The sequence below is a fragment of the Nycticebus coucang genome, chromosome 2 (assembly GCF_027406575.1).
Source record: "Nycticebus coucang isolate mNycCou1 chromosome 2, mNycCou1.pri, whole genome shotgun sequence".
Lineage (NCBI taxonomy): Eukaryota > Metazoa > Chordata > Mammalia > Primates > Lorisidae > Nycticebus > Nycticebus coucang.
Genome location: NC_069781.1, coordinates 44,480,137 through 44,498,393, shown reverse-complemented (window position 1 = coordinate 44,498,393; position 18,257 = coordinate 44,480,137). Strand labels below are relative to the sequence as shown.

General features: G+C 47.5%; 1 protein-coding gene and 1 pseudogene across 1 annotated transcript; both read right to left on the bottom strand.

Annotated features, from left to right (window-relative positions):
• Window positions 1–8,004: 8,004 nt before the first annotated feature.
• LOC128570671 (transmembrane protein 170A-like) lies at window positions 8,005–8,521 on the bottom strand (annotated as a pseudogene).
• Window positions 8,522–14,948: 6,427 nt separating this feature from the next.
• On the bottom strand, window positions 14,949–16,619 carry CCL19 (C-C motif chemokine ligand 19). The gene is made up of 4 exons (XM_053570104.1): window positions 16,404–16,619; window positions 15,581–15,713; window positions 15,298–15,391; window positions 14,949–15,211 (listed from the first exon to the last, which is right to left on the bottom strand). The coding sequence occupies exons 1-4, from the start codon at window positions 16,462–16,464 to the stop codon at window positions 15,191–15,193; spliced, it is 309 nt and encodes a 102-aa protein (XP_053426079.1). The 5' UTR covers window positions 16,465–16,619; the 3' UTR covers window positions 14,949–15,190.
• Between the last annotated feature and the right edge of the window lie 1,638 nt (window positions 16,620–18,257).

Sequence of the window (18,257 nt, the reverse complement as noted above, 5' to 3'; positions counted from 1 at the left end):
AGGTCTTGCTCTGTCAACCCAGCTGAAGTACAGTGGCATCATTATGGCTCAATGCAACCTCAAACTCCTGGGCTCAAGTATTCTGACTCAGCCTCTCAAGTAGCTGGACTACAGGCATGCACTATCACAGCTGGCTAATTTTTTTCTATTTTTTGTAGAGGCTCTATTTTTGGTCAGGCTCACACCTGAATTTATGCTAAGAGATGGGATGTGATGACTCAGGATGGGAGCTGGTCACCAGAAAGACTAGCCCTGTGATTGGAGGGTTGGGAACTAGAGCCAGCCACACCTCTGGGGAGGGGAGTGAGAATGGAGGTTAAATTCAGGTATGTGGCCAACAATTCAACATAAAGAAATCTCAATAAAAACCCTGGAAACCAAAGCTCATAAAACTTTCTTGTTGGTGAACACATCGATGTGCAGGAGGGTGATACACCCTGTGTCTTCATGGGGAGAGACCACAGAAAGAAGCTTTGCATTTGAGATCCTTCCAGACTTCATTCTATGTGTCTCTTCATTGGCTTTTCCTGATGTTTACCCTTTATAAAAAATTGTAAGCATAAGCACTTTCCTGCATTCTATTCATTCTAACAAATTACTAAAACTGAGGTGATTGTGAGAACCTCCCAGACTTACAGTCAGTTGGTCAGAAATGTGGGTGGCTTGGGGACCCTTTTGGCTGTCATCTAAAGTGGGGGCAGTCATGTTGGGGACCTTCCCCCTAAACCTGTGGAGGCTGATGCTAGGCTCTGGGTGGTCAGTGTCAGAAATGAATTGCAGTATAAGAGTTGGTAGCAGAGTACCTTCCCGCTGGATCTGCTCCTCATGTCTCCCTCCTTGTGGAAGAACCTCTTTTCCCTTTCATAACTCTCCTCAGTATCCTCCCTGCATCAATTTCTTACTCCTTAGATTCAGCTCTGAGAATCTCAGCAATCAGCAGTCTGGATAAGGGGAGGAGGGTTTGCTCTGTTAATTGTTAGAGTAAAGTTTGCAAGGTTTGCAGTGCTCTCCTCTTGGAGACATTTGAACCATCATTCTCAAGGTTGGGGGGGTCAGGGTTTGGTTTAGGATTAGAGATCAGATAAGGAGTGTTTCTCTTTTCCCCAAGTTTCTCCTCATTCCCTCTTCTCTGTCCTAAAACACATGGGGGTAGAAAAGATGGGACATAGCTAGTCCACCAGATTCCTTGAAGGTCACACCAGGAACAGGGTGAGGCTGGCTAGAGAAGGTCCTCTCCAGATTCTCCAGAGCTCCTTAGGCCCATCATTGTGCCTACACATCTACTATTGACTCATTCCTTCCTTGGATAAGAAAAGCTAAAAGGAACATTCTTTGGAAGCTGGTTCAGCTCCCCTGTCTCACATCTCTGGACTCTAGAACTTCACCCTTCAGGTCCAGCTAGCACTGTCCCTCTCCCTCATTGACCCATTTCCCAGAGCTGAGTCAGAGGAATAGCTAGAGGGCAACCTGGCCTAGAACATCCCCCTCTTCTACCATGCCCTCTCAATCCTGGGAATTAAGAGCAATTTCTGAGGAGAGAGGTTGGTCAGCTTACAGAAAGATAAGAGAGAGACCTGTGAATCAATCTCACTGTACAGTCTGGATTCTATGAGGTAGAGCACTCTAAAAGGCAACAAGTTACATCAAGTGGATTTATTACAGGCAGACAGCAAGGGACAATAGAGGTCTAGGCATCATCGGGAAAGGAACCAGGCCCCCAAGGCTCAGGTAAGCTGCTCAGGGCAGATGAAGTCTCAGCTTGCCTGTGCCCCACTTGCACTGCAGCTAAGGGACCCCAGAAAGCAGCCCACCCTAGGTTTTCAGTAATCTCAGGACAATTACTGGGGTAAAACACTGAAGGACATTCTGTTTCTGGGGTAGGACTAGAATAAAGCCTCGGCTGTTCTGGCCAGCTCCCCTTTATCTCAAGATGTTACATTTCTAGCATATTCTGCAGTTATTCTTCAGAACTACAAATGAGAAAGGGGGAAGAACTGGGTCAGTCCAAGGCCACCCAGAGAACTATCCTGCAAGATCCAAGAGACAAGTAGAGGAGACCTCTCAGGTGTGGGGTGCTATTCTATTTCTCACTGTTACCCAGCCCTAGAGTAATTGATGTGACAGATTTAACTGTGGGCCATATTTTTCTGCCTTATTCATGCATTTACCCACTCATTCCATTCCATCTGTTTATTTCTCTGACTATATTTCGTTGCCAAGACACTGAAGGCAATAAGCCTGATCTCACTTGCCAACTTCAATTCTGAAGCTGGGTCTCTCCCCACCCCCTCCACCCCCAGTCTCTTTCTTCTTACTTTGTCACCCTTGGTAGAGTGCTATGATATCACAGCTCACAGCAACCTCAAACTCTTGGGTTCAAGTGATCCTCTTGCCTCAGCCTCCTGAGTAGCTGACACTACAGGCATGTGCCACAACACCTGCCTGGTTTTTCTATTTTTAGTAGTGATGGGGTGGGAGTGGGTCTGGCTCTTGCTCAGGCTGGTCTCAAACTCCTGAGCTCAAGCAATCCATCTGCCTTGGCCTCCCAGAGTGCTAGGATTACAGGCATAAGCCGCTGTACCCAGCTCAAATTTCTCTTTTTAATAACTCTATCCTAAGTCTTTTTTATTTCTTCCAGACAGAGTCTCACTATTTCACCCTCAGTAGAGTGCTGTGGCATCACAGCTCACAACAACCTCAAACTCTTGGGCTTAAGCGATTCTCTTCCCTCAGCCTTCCAAGTAGCTGCGACTACAGGTGCCTGCCAATGCCCAGCTATTTTTTGGTTATAATTGTCATTGTTGTTTGGCAGGCCTGGGCTGGGATTGAATCCACCAGTTCTGTTGTATGTGGCTGGCACCCAAGCCGCTGAGCTACAGGCACTGAGCCACTATCCAAAGTCTTATCTGTAGCGTTCCAAACTTAAACCATTCCAGTGCCCAGCAAAACAAAGGGCTCTCCAGTCAACAGGTCCCTTTAGACCCAGAAACTGTTTAGCTACCTTCTTTTATCAAGTCTATCACTTACTATATCACCTTACCCCCCAAGGTGATATAATAAGTGATAGATTTGATAAAGTCTAGGAGAAGAGATTTGTCCTTGTGTGTCTATGTGTCCATAACTATATACATGTGATCATGTATGTGAGTTTGTGTCCTTGTGTCTGTATTGTGATTATACGTGTATGCTTAAATGTTTGTAGTGTGTCCGTGATATACAAGTGATTAACTATGTGCCTGTGTTTATGTGTGTGGGTATGGACATGTGCAGGTGGGTGAAGTTTTGTTTTCTGGCTGCTCTTTCTTTTTTTTTTTTTTTTTGGTAGAGACAGAGTTTCACTTTATGGCCCCTTGGTAGAGTGCCATGATGGTAGAGTGCCATGGCGGTAGAGTGCCATGGCATCATACAGCTCACAGCAACCTCCAACTCCTGGGCTTAAGCGACTCTCTTGCCTCAGCCTCCTGAGTAGCTGGGACTACAGACGCCTGCCACAATGCCCGGCTATTTTTTTTTTTTTTTTTTGGTTGCAGTTCAGCCGGGGCCGGGTTGGGCTAGGTTTGAACCCGCCACCCTCGGTATATGGGGCCGGCGCCCTACCGACTGAGCCACAGGCGCCGCCCTGGCTGCTCTTTCTTTCAATCCATCCCTTCTTGGCCCTCAACCTCACAGGGACTGCAAAGGACATCCCAGGGAAAAGGGGACATGGGGTACCTGGCCTGGGTGCTCAACTTCATGGGGCCTGTAGAGGGCATCAATTGTATGGGCAAAATGGAGTATGTCACTCCTGGCCTGAGTGAGCTATGATGTCTTGTTCCAGAAAGGGGTTGGAAATGAGCAAGAAACTAAATGACTCAGCTTCTGAAAGTCCCTGATCCTGGGAAGATGTCTGCTTCACTTCCCATCTTTTTCCAATCTCCTTATCAATGTCTTCAGGGTCTTGGCTCAGTCAGAGGGGCAGAGCTTGACCCTGTATTCCCAGTGTGTAGATGAAACATTGCACAGAACTTCCAGAGGTGACAGAACATCAGAATGAGGGAAAGTCTTGAGCAATAGCCACCCCACTTCCCTGCTTCTTACCCTCTGGAGCTTGAAGTAACACCACTACCAGGAGTTCCTGAATACCTTTCTATTCCCTGCAGTTTGGGTCACTCTTAGCCCCAGGGTGTCTGGACCTGGGCTGAGCTGGCTTGGGAAATGCTCAGGAAACAAGGGTCACTGAACACAAAGGAGAAGGTGACCTATGTGGCTGGAGATGGGAAACCCTGAAGGGTAAGAGGGAGGCAGGCAAGGCTGCATGAGGAGGAGCTTTGCAGAATCTTGAACGTGGGCCAGAAGGGAGGACATTCTAGAGAGAATGAACAGGTAAACTACCACACTCTCAGAGGAGAGATAATAGGGATTTGTGATTAATCTCAATGTTGGCAGGGTGGGGAAAGGGCTAGTGATGACAAAGGCTATGCGTGTGCGAAAGGGGGGGGGGAGTTATTTCTGATCAGATCTAATTAGCTTGAGCAGAAGACCCAGTCAACCTATACTTACACTTCTGGCCCACAGAAACAGATAACAAATTTGAATTGTTTAGGGTGCTAAATTTGTGGTGATTTGTTACGCAGCAATAGAAAACCAATACAAGAAAAAAAGTAATAAATGCCATGTAAGTAAGCCCCAGGAACAATTGCAGAACTATTGACTATAGCTTTTATTTATATTTCCTTCCTTGTTGTGAATTGTGTCTATTTTTTTTGTACTTTAATTGGCTTCTCTTTTCTTTCACCCCTCCCCCCTCCCTGCTTTATTCCATTCTTGAATATAGGTTGTTGTGGTGGTATTGCTGCTACTCACCAAGGTTCTGGTTTAATTCTCCTAGGAGTTTGCCCCTTGAAGTTAGGCATGGCTCTGTGATCCACTTTGGCCAGTGAAATGTGAGCCAAAATGACAAGTGTCACTTTGGACAAAAAGGCTTCACTTGTTGTCTTTCCTGACTGGAATGATCCTGGAAGCACATGAAGGAGCATGACAAAAGGTCAAAGCAGCCTGGAATGTTGGGCTACAACATGGAATACAGCTGTGTTGGAGATCCACCTGGATCCACAGCAGGCTTGGTGTGCATGAGGAGGAGTGGGAAACCTGAGGCCTTCTCATTTCAAGATTGTTCTTTTTTAAACACCAAAGGAGGCAAGAAAATCTTCATCTTTCTATGCTGCACCCCTGTTAATAAAAGGATTTGTTCTGTAAAATTTGGATTCAATCAAAAGGACACACTTAAGGACCTACAAGGCCATATGTGGCCTTAAGATCACAGGTTCCCCACCGGGATGTGTGTTCTTTCAAAGTTTGTATGTTGAAACCCTAATCCTCAATGTGACTGTATCTGGAGATAGGATCTTTAGGAGGTAATTAAGGTTAAATGAGGTCATAAGAGTGGGGCCCCCTTTGTCACCCTTGGTAGAGTGCCCTGGCATCATAGTTCATAGCAACCTCAAACTCTTGGGCTTAGGCAATCCTCTTGCCTCAGCCTCCCAAGTAGTTGGAACTATAAGCACCTGCCACCAGACCTGGCTAGTTTATCTATTTTTAGTAAAGACGGGGTCTTCTTGCTCAGGCTTGTCTTGAACTCCTGAGCTCAGGCAATCCACCTGCCTTGGCCTCCCAGAGTGCTAGGATTACAGGCATGAGCCACCACGCCTGGCTCAAGAATGTGTAAGAAAATGTATTTCTTTCTCCCCCTCTACCCACTCACACAGTAAGAAGGCAGCTGGCTCTCTGTAAGCCAGGAGAGGGCCCACAACCAGAAGGTGACCATGTTGGCACCTTGATCTTGGACTTTTAGCCTCCAGAACTGTGGTAAAATAAATTTCTGTTGTTTAAACCACCCAGTCTGTGGTGTTTTTGTTTTGGCAGCCTGAGCTGACTAAGACAGATGCAATAATTTGCTAAGGCTCTCAGTTTTCTCTCTTTGGGAAGGGGTGAATTTTTTGGCTGTTTATTAAGGAAAAGTGATATGTTAAATGATACCCTTAATTTTTAAAGACGTCTAGTGTTGGAGAAGGATGAATGTTGATATTGGATAGCTACAGGGTGAACTCTAGAGATATTTATCATTTTTTTCACTGCCCACAAATTTAACCCCTTTCTATGAGGAATTTCCTATTATATTAGTCCTGATTACTGGTTAACCTTGCTTTTCATCATAGACTCCCCAAAGGTCATATACTAATTTTCCCAGTCTCCCCTGCAGCTCGGACTTGGAAACATGACCTAGGCTTTGCTAATCATAAACACCTTCCAAGGACTGTGAATAGGAACCTAGTTTCTACTAGTAGTAATGTCAAAGAGCAGGGTTATTAGAGAATCCATTTTGGGGGTGGCAGGACTGATGGTAGAAGTAATGTCCACTTTACAGGGGTAGCAAAAGCTATGATTTCAGAAGTAGTGACTGGGAGAAGCTGACCACTTAACATTCATGGGACTTGGGGCAACAGTACAAATGGAGGCCTGATATCTAAATATAGTAGAACTTCCATACTTGACCACCTCCCTACATTGACTACCTCCTTAAGTTGACGTAATTTTCATAGACTGGACACACACTGCATGTATATATCAGTACAGTAGGCCTAGTTCCTTATGTTGATCAGTTTGTTACAGTCCCTTGGGTGGTCAACTTACAGAGGTTCTAATGTATTTAAAATTTACAAATTGGTCCATAACACATTGTCAAATAAAAAATAATGTCTATCTTCCTACCATGAAAAATGTACTTTCTTTTTTTTTTTATTTTCTTGAAAAATGTACTTTCAAAACAACTTGAAGTCTTTAAATTTAGAATTCTTGGACTCCTCAGAGTTTCATAATGGAAGGAGGTGGGAAGGAAAGAACCAAGCTCCAGCATACTGCCTGTTCTTCACTTTTTCCTGCCCTCAGTTCTATCCTGCACTGTGAAAGGTGTAAACACTCCAGCCCCATACATACAAGATCCTTCTGCATTCCCTGCAAATAGCTATTTCTTGGTCACCCTCTGGACCTAGTAGTATGTGTATCAGTGACACATTCCATCCTAGTAGGGACAGATTTGAGGAAGAGGCCCATGTGGCCATTGGAAGCTGCGTGGGCAGGAAACTCTCTGGTTTTCATATCTGAAATGTAGTCTGAAAGGAGAAGAATGAGCTCTGGGTGGGCATGCTCCCTTGGCCCTGTGAACTCTTTTTCCTGTATCCCGAGATACAGGAGGAGGGCCAGAGCAGGTTATCTTAAACATGGGATGTCCTCAGTTGTCTGGTATCCCACGATGCTGCCTTGGAGGGCTGTCTGGTCTGAACTGCTTGTTTGGGGAATGGTTCTGCCTGCCTAGACTCACTTATTTTTGCCATTTTCTCCATCTTTCCAGGGTCTTTTAAATAAACTCTTTATCTGTTTATATCAGCCGGGAAGTCTCAGTGGCTTTCAAGTAAGAATCTTTTTATTTTTTCAATTTTTTTCGTATTTTATTTTACTAAATATGTTTTCAAAGCTATACTTAACCAAAACCTACTTGGCACTTAATGTCATGAAGATGTAGAAAAAAAAACCTGCCAAATTTTAAGCAACATTGGATCAATTTAAGATTTTAGTACATACTCTTCTCATTTGACATAAACCAGTGTCTTCCTTAGTTTCTCTGCAATAAGCAACAATGCCTCACCTCGCAGAATACTGTCAATTTCAGCGCAACGGTTGTCAACCTAGTCATTGCTGACCTGGCTCTAGTAAAGGTGCATGGGTATAACTGCTTAAATTTAAGATCTACAAAAAATAAATCCAGGAAACTTGCTTTGTTTTGGTTGAGAATGCTGAGTTCAGAAACACCTTTGATTCCAGGAGCTTCAAACTAAGGAAAGGGATGAGATATCCTTCATGTTTCTGTTCACCCAAGTTGACTCCACTTGAAGAAGTAAGAAAATACTACATAATATATTCTTTTTGAGAATTCTATAAAAAATAGGTTCATCTCAGCATAAGGGTATGCTACAGAGTAGCTAAAACCTGTAAAAAGGAGACCACCACTACACAAAACGTTCAGTGCCTAAGGTGAGGGCTTCAAATGTTATCATTTCCTTCCCCGCTGCTCAGTAAATTCCAGCGATTGCTGCACTCGTCAAGATTCCAGCAATAATTGGTTCCACGATGCCCATCAACAGGATGCTTACAGACACGAACCTACCATAATTTGTGATGTCTGAGGGTGAAAGAAGAGAGAAGACACCAGTGCCCGCAGGAACGCACTATACCACATCTCTGGGAAGGAGCAGAGAGAAGTGGAATTGGGGCACAGGGTCTGGTTGCCCACCCGCGGCACGAGCTTCGGGCTGAGGATTTGCTGCAGGAGCGGGGCGAGCTCCCTCCCTCCGCTGCCGCTGCTGCCCTCGCGCTCCATCCCGCCTCCCGCGGTTGACTGCAGAGACGTGAGAGACGCGCAGAGGTGCTGTAGAGGTCAGCTCCCCCAACATCATCCGCCGCCCTGTCTTCTCCAGCCTCGGCCCTCTTCTTCCTCCAGATGGCGCTGCCAAGTCTCAAGTAAGACGAATCTTGATTAATGCATTTGTTTATTTACTTTTTTTTTTTTTTTTGGAACCAGGGGAAGCTTCGCAAAGCCCAAGACAGTATTTATCTTTTTTTTTTTTTTTTTAGAGACAGAGTCTCACTCTGTCGCCCTTGGTAGAGTGCTGTGGCGTTACAGCTCCCACAACCTCCAACTCCCGGTTTAGGTTATTCTCTTTCCTCAGCCTCTCGAATAGCTGGGACTACAGGCGCCCGCCACCACGCCCAGCTATTTTTTGTTGCAGTTTTGGCCCAGGCCGCGTTCGAACCCGCCACCCTCGGTATATAGAATCCGCCCTACCCACTGAGCCACAGGTGCCCCCCAAGACCGTATTTCTCTTTTTCACTGTTGTACCGCCAACGCCTGGAACAGTGCCTGGAGTCAATAAATGCTCTGTGTTGCAGACAGTGATGAAACATGACTTTAGACACAAGAGGTTTTACTAGGGCTGGGATCCCATTTGTTGGCAGCCTTGAGACTACTGGGGACCCTACACTAACATACAGAGCAGCACTCTATGCTCAGTGCTGACTTACCAGGAGGTGCCATTTACACAGAGAGTAGACTGGTGACCCCTGGGTTGTGCAGTGCTGTTGTCCTATCTTACAGGTTTGGGTGTTCTTAAAAGTGATAGGATTTCCCCAGAGAAATGGTGGCCTGATAGTAATGTGTCAGCAATAAGGATCCAATATGTATTGGTAGGGTTCCTGAATTGAGGGCTTTACAATGTTGGGCCTCTGATAGGAAGTAATGAGGAACTATAAAACCATGATCTGACAGGAATGGGTTTGGTACAGTGATTGAAGTTTTCATGGTGTTAAGCTTAGATTTCCAGGGGCCAAGACTTTGAGATTCTACGTTCTAGGGAATCTGGTTGTCCCAGAATGGTAGTGTCCCCATCAATGGGGGTAAAGCTTTCCTACCTCCAGGTTGAAGCCCAGGGTGGCTCAGGTCTTCCCAACCCCATGGGAGCCACGATAGAGACCTGATGGTCCTAAGCACAACAGCAGGCCAGGGAGATCTGACTCCCCCATCTACCCTGATCCCCAGAGGGCCTCTGCCTTGCTTTCTTCTGGACACTCGGGAAATGGAAGTGGCCCTCAAAAGTGAGTGTTATAGGAGTCTGACCCAGTCCCTGCTGTCCTCAGATGCTTTGCCCTTCAGAGGTCCTCAGTCACCTGCCAAGGGCCCAATGCCCCCCAGAAGCCCTGCCCACAGGCCCCCCAGTCCTGCCTCTACCCTTATTCTCAGGATGCCCAGTGTTGCCCCCCTCCATCCCTCCTTTCCTTTTAGCATCACCAGGTCCTGGCCTCTTCTACTCCCCTGGGAAGGGGGACAGATAGGTATTCTTGTAGCCTGATTCTCTTCTCTATCATGCCACTGTGGGGAAAACTGAAGCCTGAGCGGGCTTTCTCTCTGAGGTTCTGAGGAAGCCCATTCTCCTTCTGCTGGGGAGGCTCAGGAGGCTACAGGCCCTCCAGGGGAATCTCTATGTCTGGCTTCAAGTGCTGGGGTTTCACCTGGGCCCTCCAGTGTCCCCTCTTGTTTTTTCCCCCAGCTATTCCTAGTGAGCCAACCCCCACCTAGACATCTCAGCCCCTCCCCCCCAGTCCAAGTGCCTACCATTAGGCAGACTTGGGCTGCAATCCCAGCTTTGTCACGCACCAGTTGAGGGGGTTTGGGATGTCACTCTACCTCCCTGTGTGTTAATTTCCTTATACAGAAAATGGTACTAATGATGTCTTATAGGGTTGTTTGAGGGGGCAATGATTAAATGCAAATAAAGGACTCAGCTTGAAGGCTGGCATATGGCTAGCACAGAAAAGTAGTGGTTTCCCTATGGGCCACTTCTTCTGACCTGGCCCTACTGTACTGTTCTTTATTTTTACTTATAAGATAGGTCAACTCAGACAGGTGGTATGTGCAGTAATTCAGAGTACATATTCAGGAGCCAGATGGTCCAGGTAGGAACCCCTAGCTCTGCCATTTTACTAGCTGTCCAGCCTGGGCAAGTTACTTAATCTCTGTACCTCAGTTTTCTCATCTGCAACATAAGAATGGTAATAGTACTTAAAGCAGTGCCAAGCACCTCATAAGTACTCATGCTGAATTAACTAGTATTACAGAGCCATGTCCTTCCATTTGGACAGTTTCACGAGCCATCAAATTGTTTTCTGGTTAGAGAAATGCCTGTTTATTTTTACAGATGGGCTCTTGAAGGAAACTCCCCAATTAGGAGTCCTACTCCTTTGTGAGACTTTTATTCCCAGGGTTTTCTGACTGTTTCTGAGTTTCCCAGAGCTTAGAAGAAGGGGCTGACATGGAATGGGGACTTCCCGAGAAGTTAAACATGAGATGATCATAACATGATCAAAACCGTATGGAGTTGGCTCTGTCCAAACTCTCAGCCACATAACAGGGATAGCCCCAAATGTCTTGAGAACTGGATGTGCTCCAGGTGACAGTGGGGAGGGGGCATAATGGGAAAGGGCTGTGTGCAATTGTTTTTGTTAATCAAATGTGTTTGGGGGCTTATTCTTTGCCAGTCTCTGTGCAGAACAATTTGACAACATTAGCTATGGACAAGACCCAATCCATTCTTTTTTTTATTATTATTATTTTTGAGACAGAGCCTCAAGCTGTCGCCCTAGGCAGAGTGCCATGGCATCACAGCTCACAGCAACCTCCAACTCCTGGGCTCAAGCCAGTCTCCTGCCTCCACTTCCCAAGTAGTTGGGACTACAGGCACCCACCACAATGCCCGGCTATTTTTTTTTTTTGGTTGCAGCCATCATTGTTGTTTTGGCAGACCCGGGCTGGATTCGAACCCGCCAGCTCAGGTGTATGTGGCTGGCGCCTTAGCCGCTTGAGCCACAGGTGCTGAGCTGAGACCCAATCTATTTTCCTGGGCTGTCTCAACAGACAGGACAGGACAGGGAGATTTTCTTTCTTTCTTTCTTTTTTTTTGAGACAGAGTCTCACTTTGTCACCCTTGGTAGAATGCCATACCTCACAGCAACCTCTAACTCTTGGACTCAAGTGATTCTCTTGCTTCAGCCTCCCTAGTAGCTGGGACTACAGGTGCCTGCCACAATGCTGAGCTATTTTTAGAGATGGGGGTCTCACTCTGACTAAGGCTGGTCTTGAACTCCTGAGCTCAAGCAATCGACAGGCCTTGATTTTCCAGAGTGCTAGGATTACAGGTGTGAGCCACTGCGCCTGGCTTGGACAGGGAGCTTTTTGTCCAAAAAGGCTAGGAGCTCCCTAAGTAGGGATGTCAGTTGAGGTACTTTTATGGAGATACTGGCTTCTGAGACCACAGGTCTTCAGGGTAGGCGGTATCACTTAGCTGTAGGCCTTGAACCTGGAGAAGACACCATGTGCCATAGAGAGGAAAGTGTCTATCTAGATGCAGGCAACAGAGCTTCCAAATCCTGGTCAGGAAGCTAGAAGTCAATGTTACTCAGAAAGCTGGCAACTTCATTGTTTTCAGAGATAGGCAGGTAGGCTTTTGGCCCACCAGAACTTGGGATAAATGATCATAGTGACAGTTGTCAGTGAATCATAGTGACAGGAAACAGACGTTGATTAGATGGAGTTACAGTGCTGAGAATGTTTGAATGGAACATGACAAGGCTCACATAGCTGGGCTTACTCACCTGGCAGGAAGGTAAAGGGCTAAGACCCTTGCCCATGAGGGGTCGCTGTGGCTGGTGGAGAGGTGGGAAAAAGAGCGAGGAAGAAAGCTAGGATGGAAAGTATTGATGGAGAAGGGTTGGGAGGGTTGCATGCCTATTTCCTGTGGAGCTCTGTTGTCGGCCCCTCCAGACTTCGTCCACATTCTTCATTTCCCAGGCTTCCAGGGTCAAGCAGAGGGCTGTTTAATCCAACTTTACTAGCTCCTAGAGCAGTGTTTTTCAACCGTTTTTATCTCACAGCACACTTGAACCTGTAATTAAACTTCTGCGGCACACTTAAATTATATTGATCCAAAAAAAAAAAAAACAGAGGAATGAAAAAGAATATGCTTACTGTGCTTTACTTCTTTCAAAAATAATTTAATTAATGATCTTAAAAAATTTTCATAACACACCTAAGATCCTCTCACAACACACAGTGCGCTGAGGCACACTGGTTGAATATTACTGTCCTAGATTATTTTCTCTCTTCCTGAACTTCAGCTTTCCCTTTCTCAGAGTGTGACCCTAGGGTCCCTGGGAAGTGGGAGTGTTTCTGGTTGTGCATGGCTTTTTGGGGAGCCTGTGCAAATACTGGGGGTTTAGTGTGAGAGCCAAAGATTTAGGAGTCACATCTTTTTTTGGAAGTCGTCTCAAAAATAAAGCCTCTCCTTCCTAGTTGACAGATGGGGAAGCTGAGGCCTCAGGGTGCAGAGTGGGAAGGAACTTGGCTGGAGTTGTACTGTGAGTGCGATGAAGACTAGACCATGAGATGCTGACTCAGGCATTGAGTTCAGGACTTGCTCTTGTCCTAGTGGCAGTGTCATGGAGGTAGTGTCTGGGGGCTCTGTCCTGGTAGTATCTTCCTTGAGCTCACACCTTCATATCCCCTACTCTGTGTGTTCCTGTGAGGATCCAGAGAGAGTGTTTGTGTCTGCTTCTGTGGCAGGCTGACTTCCTTTTGATTTTACTGGGAAATGAGAAGGATCTGAGGCAATGTTCTTGCCTCATATGTGTGTCTGTTCTCTGCCTGCTGGGATGCAGGTCATAGGGTCCACAGCTGGGAGATCTGGAACTCCAAGGTTGGTTGGCTTGATGGATGGACTAATGGATAGATGGGTGGGAGGTGGGTGAGTGGGTGCGTGAGGGATGTGGATGGAAGTCTAATGAACAAAGAAACAGGTGGATGAATGGATTCATGCATGCATGAATGGTTGGGTAGTAATTTCATCTAGGCAGCAGAGCCAAACTTCCAATATAGCAGCTGTTCTTAAAAACTACCCCCCTCCCTCCCACACTTGTGGCTTTGAGACCCTGGATACCTGAGGTTTTGAACAACTGCTTCAGGGAGCAGAGAAGAAAGGATGTCATGGTCTCAGCCCAGTGCTGAGGGGTTGGCACAACCCCCTCACCATTGTCCCTTTCCAAGGCCTGCTAGGCCTAGTTTTGTTGCCAGCTGAGATACAGCTGATATAACAATGGACTCTCTTTCCAGGTAAAGATGCTCAGTCTAGCCTCCTTGCTGCCATCTGATGCCAGAAGCGCAAACTTGTCACTCCCAGATGGACAGGCTCTTAGAGGCCACTGTCTGGAGGCCAGCCAGCTTCCCTTGGGGTTTTCCCAAGAATGAGGCACTCAATCCTCACAGAGCAGCCCTGTGGGACACTGTAGGAGTCACAGAGCATTCATCCCCCAGGGCTGAGGCTCCTTTCCCATCTTAGCTGGGGAGACTTTCTCAGGATTGCCTCTGAGCATTGGAGTCCATGTGGATGACAGGGGTAGCAGAGGGGTCCTCCATGCTGAGTCTTCCAAGCTTCCCTGGATACTTCTTTAAACCCCGTGGACTTCTCTCTCATTTCTGACCTCTGGCTTCCAGGTCTATCTGTGCCCCTGAGAGGCATGGCCACAGGATTACCCAGCTGGCAATAGATTAGGTTCTATATGGACAGAATGGACGGTTGGGCCCTCACCTCTGGCTGCTGAGCCTTGCCTCACATATTTATTCATTCTTTAAACTAATATTTGTTGAGTGACTACTTTGTGCCAGGCTGCATGCCAGACACCAGAAAAGAGCAGAAACCAAAATAGACATGATCTCTGTCCGGGAAGTGGCCAGACTAGCAAGTGTAAGTCAGTGTGATGAATGATGTGAGAGGGGAGGGAGAGGGAAGCTAGTGCACCTGGCTGGGGTCAGGAAGGCTTCTTGGAGGAAGAGCTGTCCAGGCACAAATGGGAGTCAGTGGGGGCAGAGGAGAGAGAAGAGCCAGACTGAGGGAATGGTGTGGGCAGATGGGTACTTTCCTCCCTAGGCAGTGGAGGGGGGCCCTCTGTTCCTGCCCTAGTCATGAGAACTGGTTCCCGACAACTCCTTTCCCCCAGTGATATCTGAGCCCTGAGCTCCTGGATGCTTGAACACCTGCCTTGAAAAGCAAAGACTGGGAGGCATGAGAGACTGGCTCCCTCAGGGAAGGGAGGCTGTTGAACTGTGGAGTGTGATAGAGCTGTGAGGAGACATGGTGGGGACACCCTAACTGTGGGGCTGATCCTGAGGGCATCAGGGTATTGGGTGGAGCCTGGTGAGGAGTTTGTTAAGGCCACTAGATGGAAAATAGATCCTGCCTTCTCATCTCCATCCTTCCTATTCCTGTCCTCTTGGATAGGCAGCAAACAGACACAGACAGATTTGTGGGTGCCAGGGCCTTTATTGGAAGCATTGCCGTCTGGGTGTGGAGAAGCTGTGCCCTCACACACTCACCCTCTTGCTCACAGTCACGCACTCACACTCACACTGATGCTCCAGGCTCTGCCCTGGCTGGGTCAGGTCTGGTGCTGAGAAGCTGGAGACCTGGCCCTGCCTTCTGGTCCTTGGTTCCCCGGGTCAGGGTGATTCACATCTCTTCACCCAGACACAGGGCTCCCTTTGGTGTTGTCATGGCTAACTGCTGTGGTGCTTGCTCTGGGGGAGGAAGGAGATGCAGGGTCATGGGCTGTACTCTTAGGGGATCAGAGGGAGAAGGGAGGGCCAGGAAGGGCGAGGCTTACCTTGGCAGAGGTCTTCTTCAATCTTCGGATGATACGGTCCACCCAGGGCTGGTCTGGGGGTGCACAGAGCTGGTAGCCCCTCAGTGTGGTGAACCTGGAGTCAGAGATCAGAGGCCAGAAAGAATGAAGCCCTGGAACTCAGTGTGGCTAGGGACTATCTGGGAACCTGTTTCAGGAGTTTCCTTGAAGGAGCTGGGCTTAGCCCAGCTAGGGGATGAGGAGGTGGGAGTATCACCCAGGACTGATGGGAGTGATGAGGCTAAACACTGTTCCTGAAACTCACACAACAGCAGGCACCCTGCAGCCATCCTTGATGAGGAGGTAGCGAAAGGCCCTCACAATGTTCCCAGGGATGGGGCGCTGGGTAACAGACAGGCAGCAGTCTTCAGCATCATTAGCACCACCTAGAACTGGGGCTGCAAGAGGGCATAGGGACCTTGAGGAGGGAAGGCCATGGCTTAACTGGGACTAAGAACATGAGTATGTGCGTGTATGTGTGTGTGTGTGTTTCCCACATGTGCAGCAGTTAGACCAATGTGGCCCTACTGGTTGTAAATACATTGTAATACTTCTAGACTGTTTGGTAAACAACTACTGCCCTGAGCCCCACAAATGCCTTCCTGCTGCCCTGATCACCCCTACCTCTCTCCCAGGACCTTTCAATTTCCCCACAATCTAGTAAATAAAGAGTTATTTCTGGTCCTAGCCCTGGGAGGGATGGGGTGGAGGAGAAGCTAGTGTTAAGGGGCTTATGAATTGCTAAAAATGTTGACTTTCAGCCTTTCTCCCTACCTTAAGTAAATACAGGGTGGACATAATATTCATGCCCAGGAATGTTATGTCAACCCTGAACATACTGTTCTCTCCTGACTAGGAAACTGAGGAAGCAGGAAGTAGAGGCTGCAGAGAGAAGGGTAGCAGTAGGCCCTGGGATATACCAAGAGACAGATCCACATAGGAATTCAGAGGCACAGGTACACTGAAACATGCAGACCCAAGTATTCATGAGTGAACTCACCATGTCCCTCATGTCCAGTGCCAAGAAGCCTGAGATCTGGACATCAGCCCCTGCCCACCTTTCACCCTAACCCTCCTCTCAGCCTTACCTGGGGAAGTGCAGAGAGCCAGCAGGCTGAGGGCCAGTACTGGGGCCACATGGGGTGCCATGAATGGGAATAGAGGCAGAACAACAGTGCGTGTGAGTGTGAGCGGCTCTGGGTGTGTGCAGGAGTCTATGTAAGGCTTTGGCTTGGCTGGGCGTGCAGTAGAGTGATGGGAAGAGCACAGGGGTCCTTGCAGGCAGAAGTGTGGGCTAGTGATACTTTGTGAGCCTCTGGCCCCCTCCTATTTATGAGTGCTCATTCTCTGCTCAGAAATTCCCCTCATGTTTCATTCTGTGGATCCCCTCTGCCCCCCACTGGCAGAACCTGACCCTGCCCTCCCTCTTCCCCTTCAACAGCCGCTTCCTGGCTTCAGCTCTGAGAACAAACCTAATAAGCCTGCAATCTGGCTAAGAAAAGGAAAGAAAAGGGACTGTGTATTGTCACTCCAGAGAGAGGGTTTGCACTGTCATCTCTTTGGTGGCATGACATTTGTATCCTTAGCCATGGGACTGGGGTTCAGAAGTGATGGTCAGGGTTGGGGGTAGAATGAGAAGTTTTACCCCCTTCTCTTGTCTTATTCTTCACTCTTACTGCTGCTTTTTTTCTTTTGTGGAGGCCAATAATAAGGAAGGCTCCCTAGGGCCTTAAGGACAATCATGAGAGCCTGGGGTGGCCTCCCAAGTCATCATGGTGCTTGCCAATCCACCATCTGGGAACCAGTCCCTCCCTAAGGACAAGCAGAGTTGAATGTCAAGATTCCTTTGGAGGAGTCCCAGGACCCCCATTCCACATGTCAGGACTCTGGCTCACCAGGTCTGCCTCTTCCCCAACTTTTTTCTATGTCTAACACCTGAGTTAGAGGAAGAGCAGGAGGGAGCTTGGCCTGGAACAGTCCCTTCATTTTCCCCCTACTCTCAATCCTGGAAAACAAGAGGGGATTTCTAAGAAGAGGAGCTGGCAAGCTCATATTCAGGCAAATCCAAAATTTGGATTTTGAGAGAGGGGCCAAGTGATTTCCTGCCTTACACGAAAGATGAGAAGAGAAGACTCAAAAGAGATATTAATGGCTGGGCACAGTGGCTCACGCCTGTAATCCCAGCACTCTGGGAGTCCTCAGTGAGTGGATCGCTGAATTCAGAAGTTCCAGACCAGCCCCAGCAAGAGTGAGACCCTCAGATGTACTAAAAATGAGAGAGAGAAAGAGAGAGAGAGAGATATTAATATATGGGACACCCATGCAACCACCTCCACCCAAGCTCCAGATCCTCTTTTGGATGGGGACAGAGGGAGTGTTTCCCTTCTAAGTTTCTGGCTGCTTTTTCTTTCCATCCATTAATACTTTTTTTTTTTTTGAGATAGAGTCTCACTATGTTGCCCTTGGTAGAGTGCTGTGGCCTCACAGCTCACAGCAACCTCAAACTTTTGGGCTTAAGTGATTCCCTGGCCTCAGCCTCCCAAGTAGCTGGGACTACAGGCACTTGCCACAATGCCTGGCTATTTTTTGGTTGTAGTTGTCATTATTCAGCAGGCAAGGGCCAGGTTTGAACCCGCCAGCCCCAGTGTATATAGCTGGTGCCCTAACCACTGAGCACAGGCGCCAAGCCCATGAATAATTTTTTTTTTTAAAGGGAGACATGACGCCCATTAATAATTTTAATAGTAATAATATTTTTGATTGTTTCCAATGTACGAGGCTCCATATGAATGAAATCACAGGCTGGGTGAGGTGGCTCACGCCTGTAATCCTGGCACTCTGGGAAGCTGAAACGGGAGGATTGCTTGAGCTCAGGAGTTTGAGACCAGCCTGAGCAAGAGTGAGACCCCATCTCTACTAAAAATAATAATAAAACAACAACA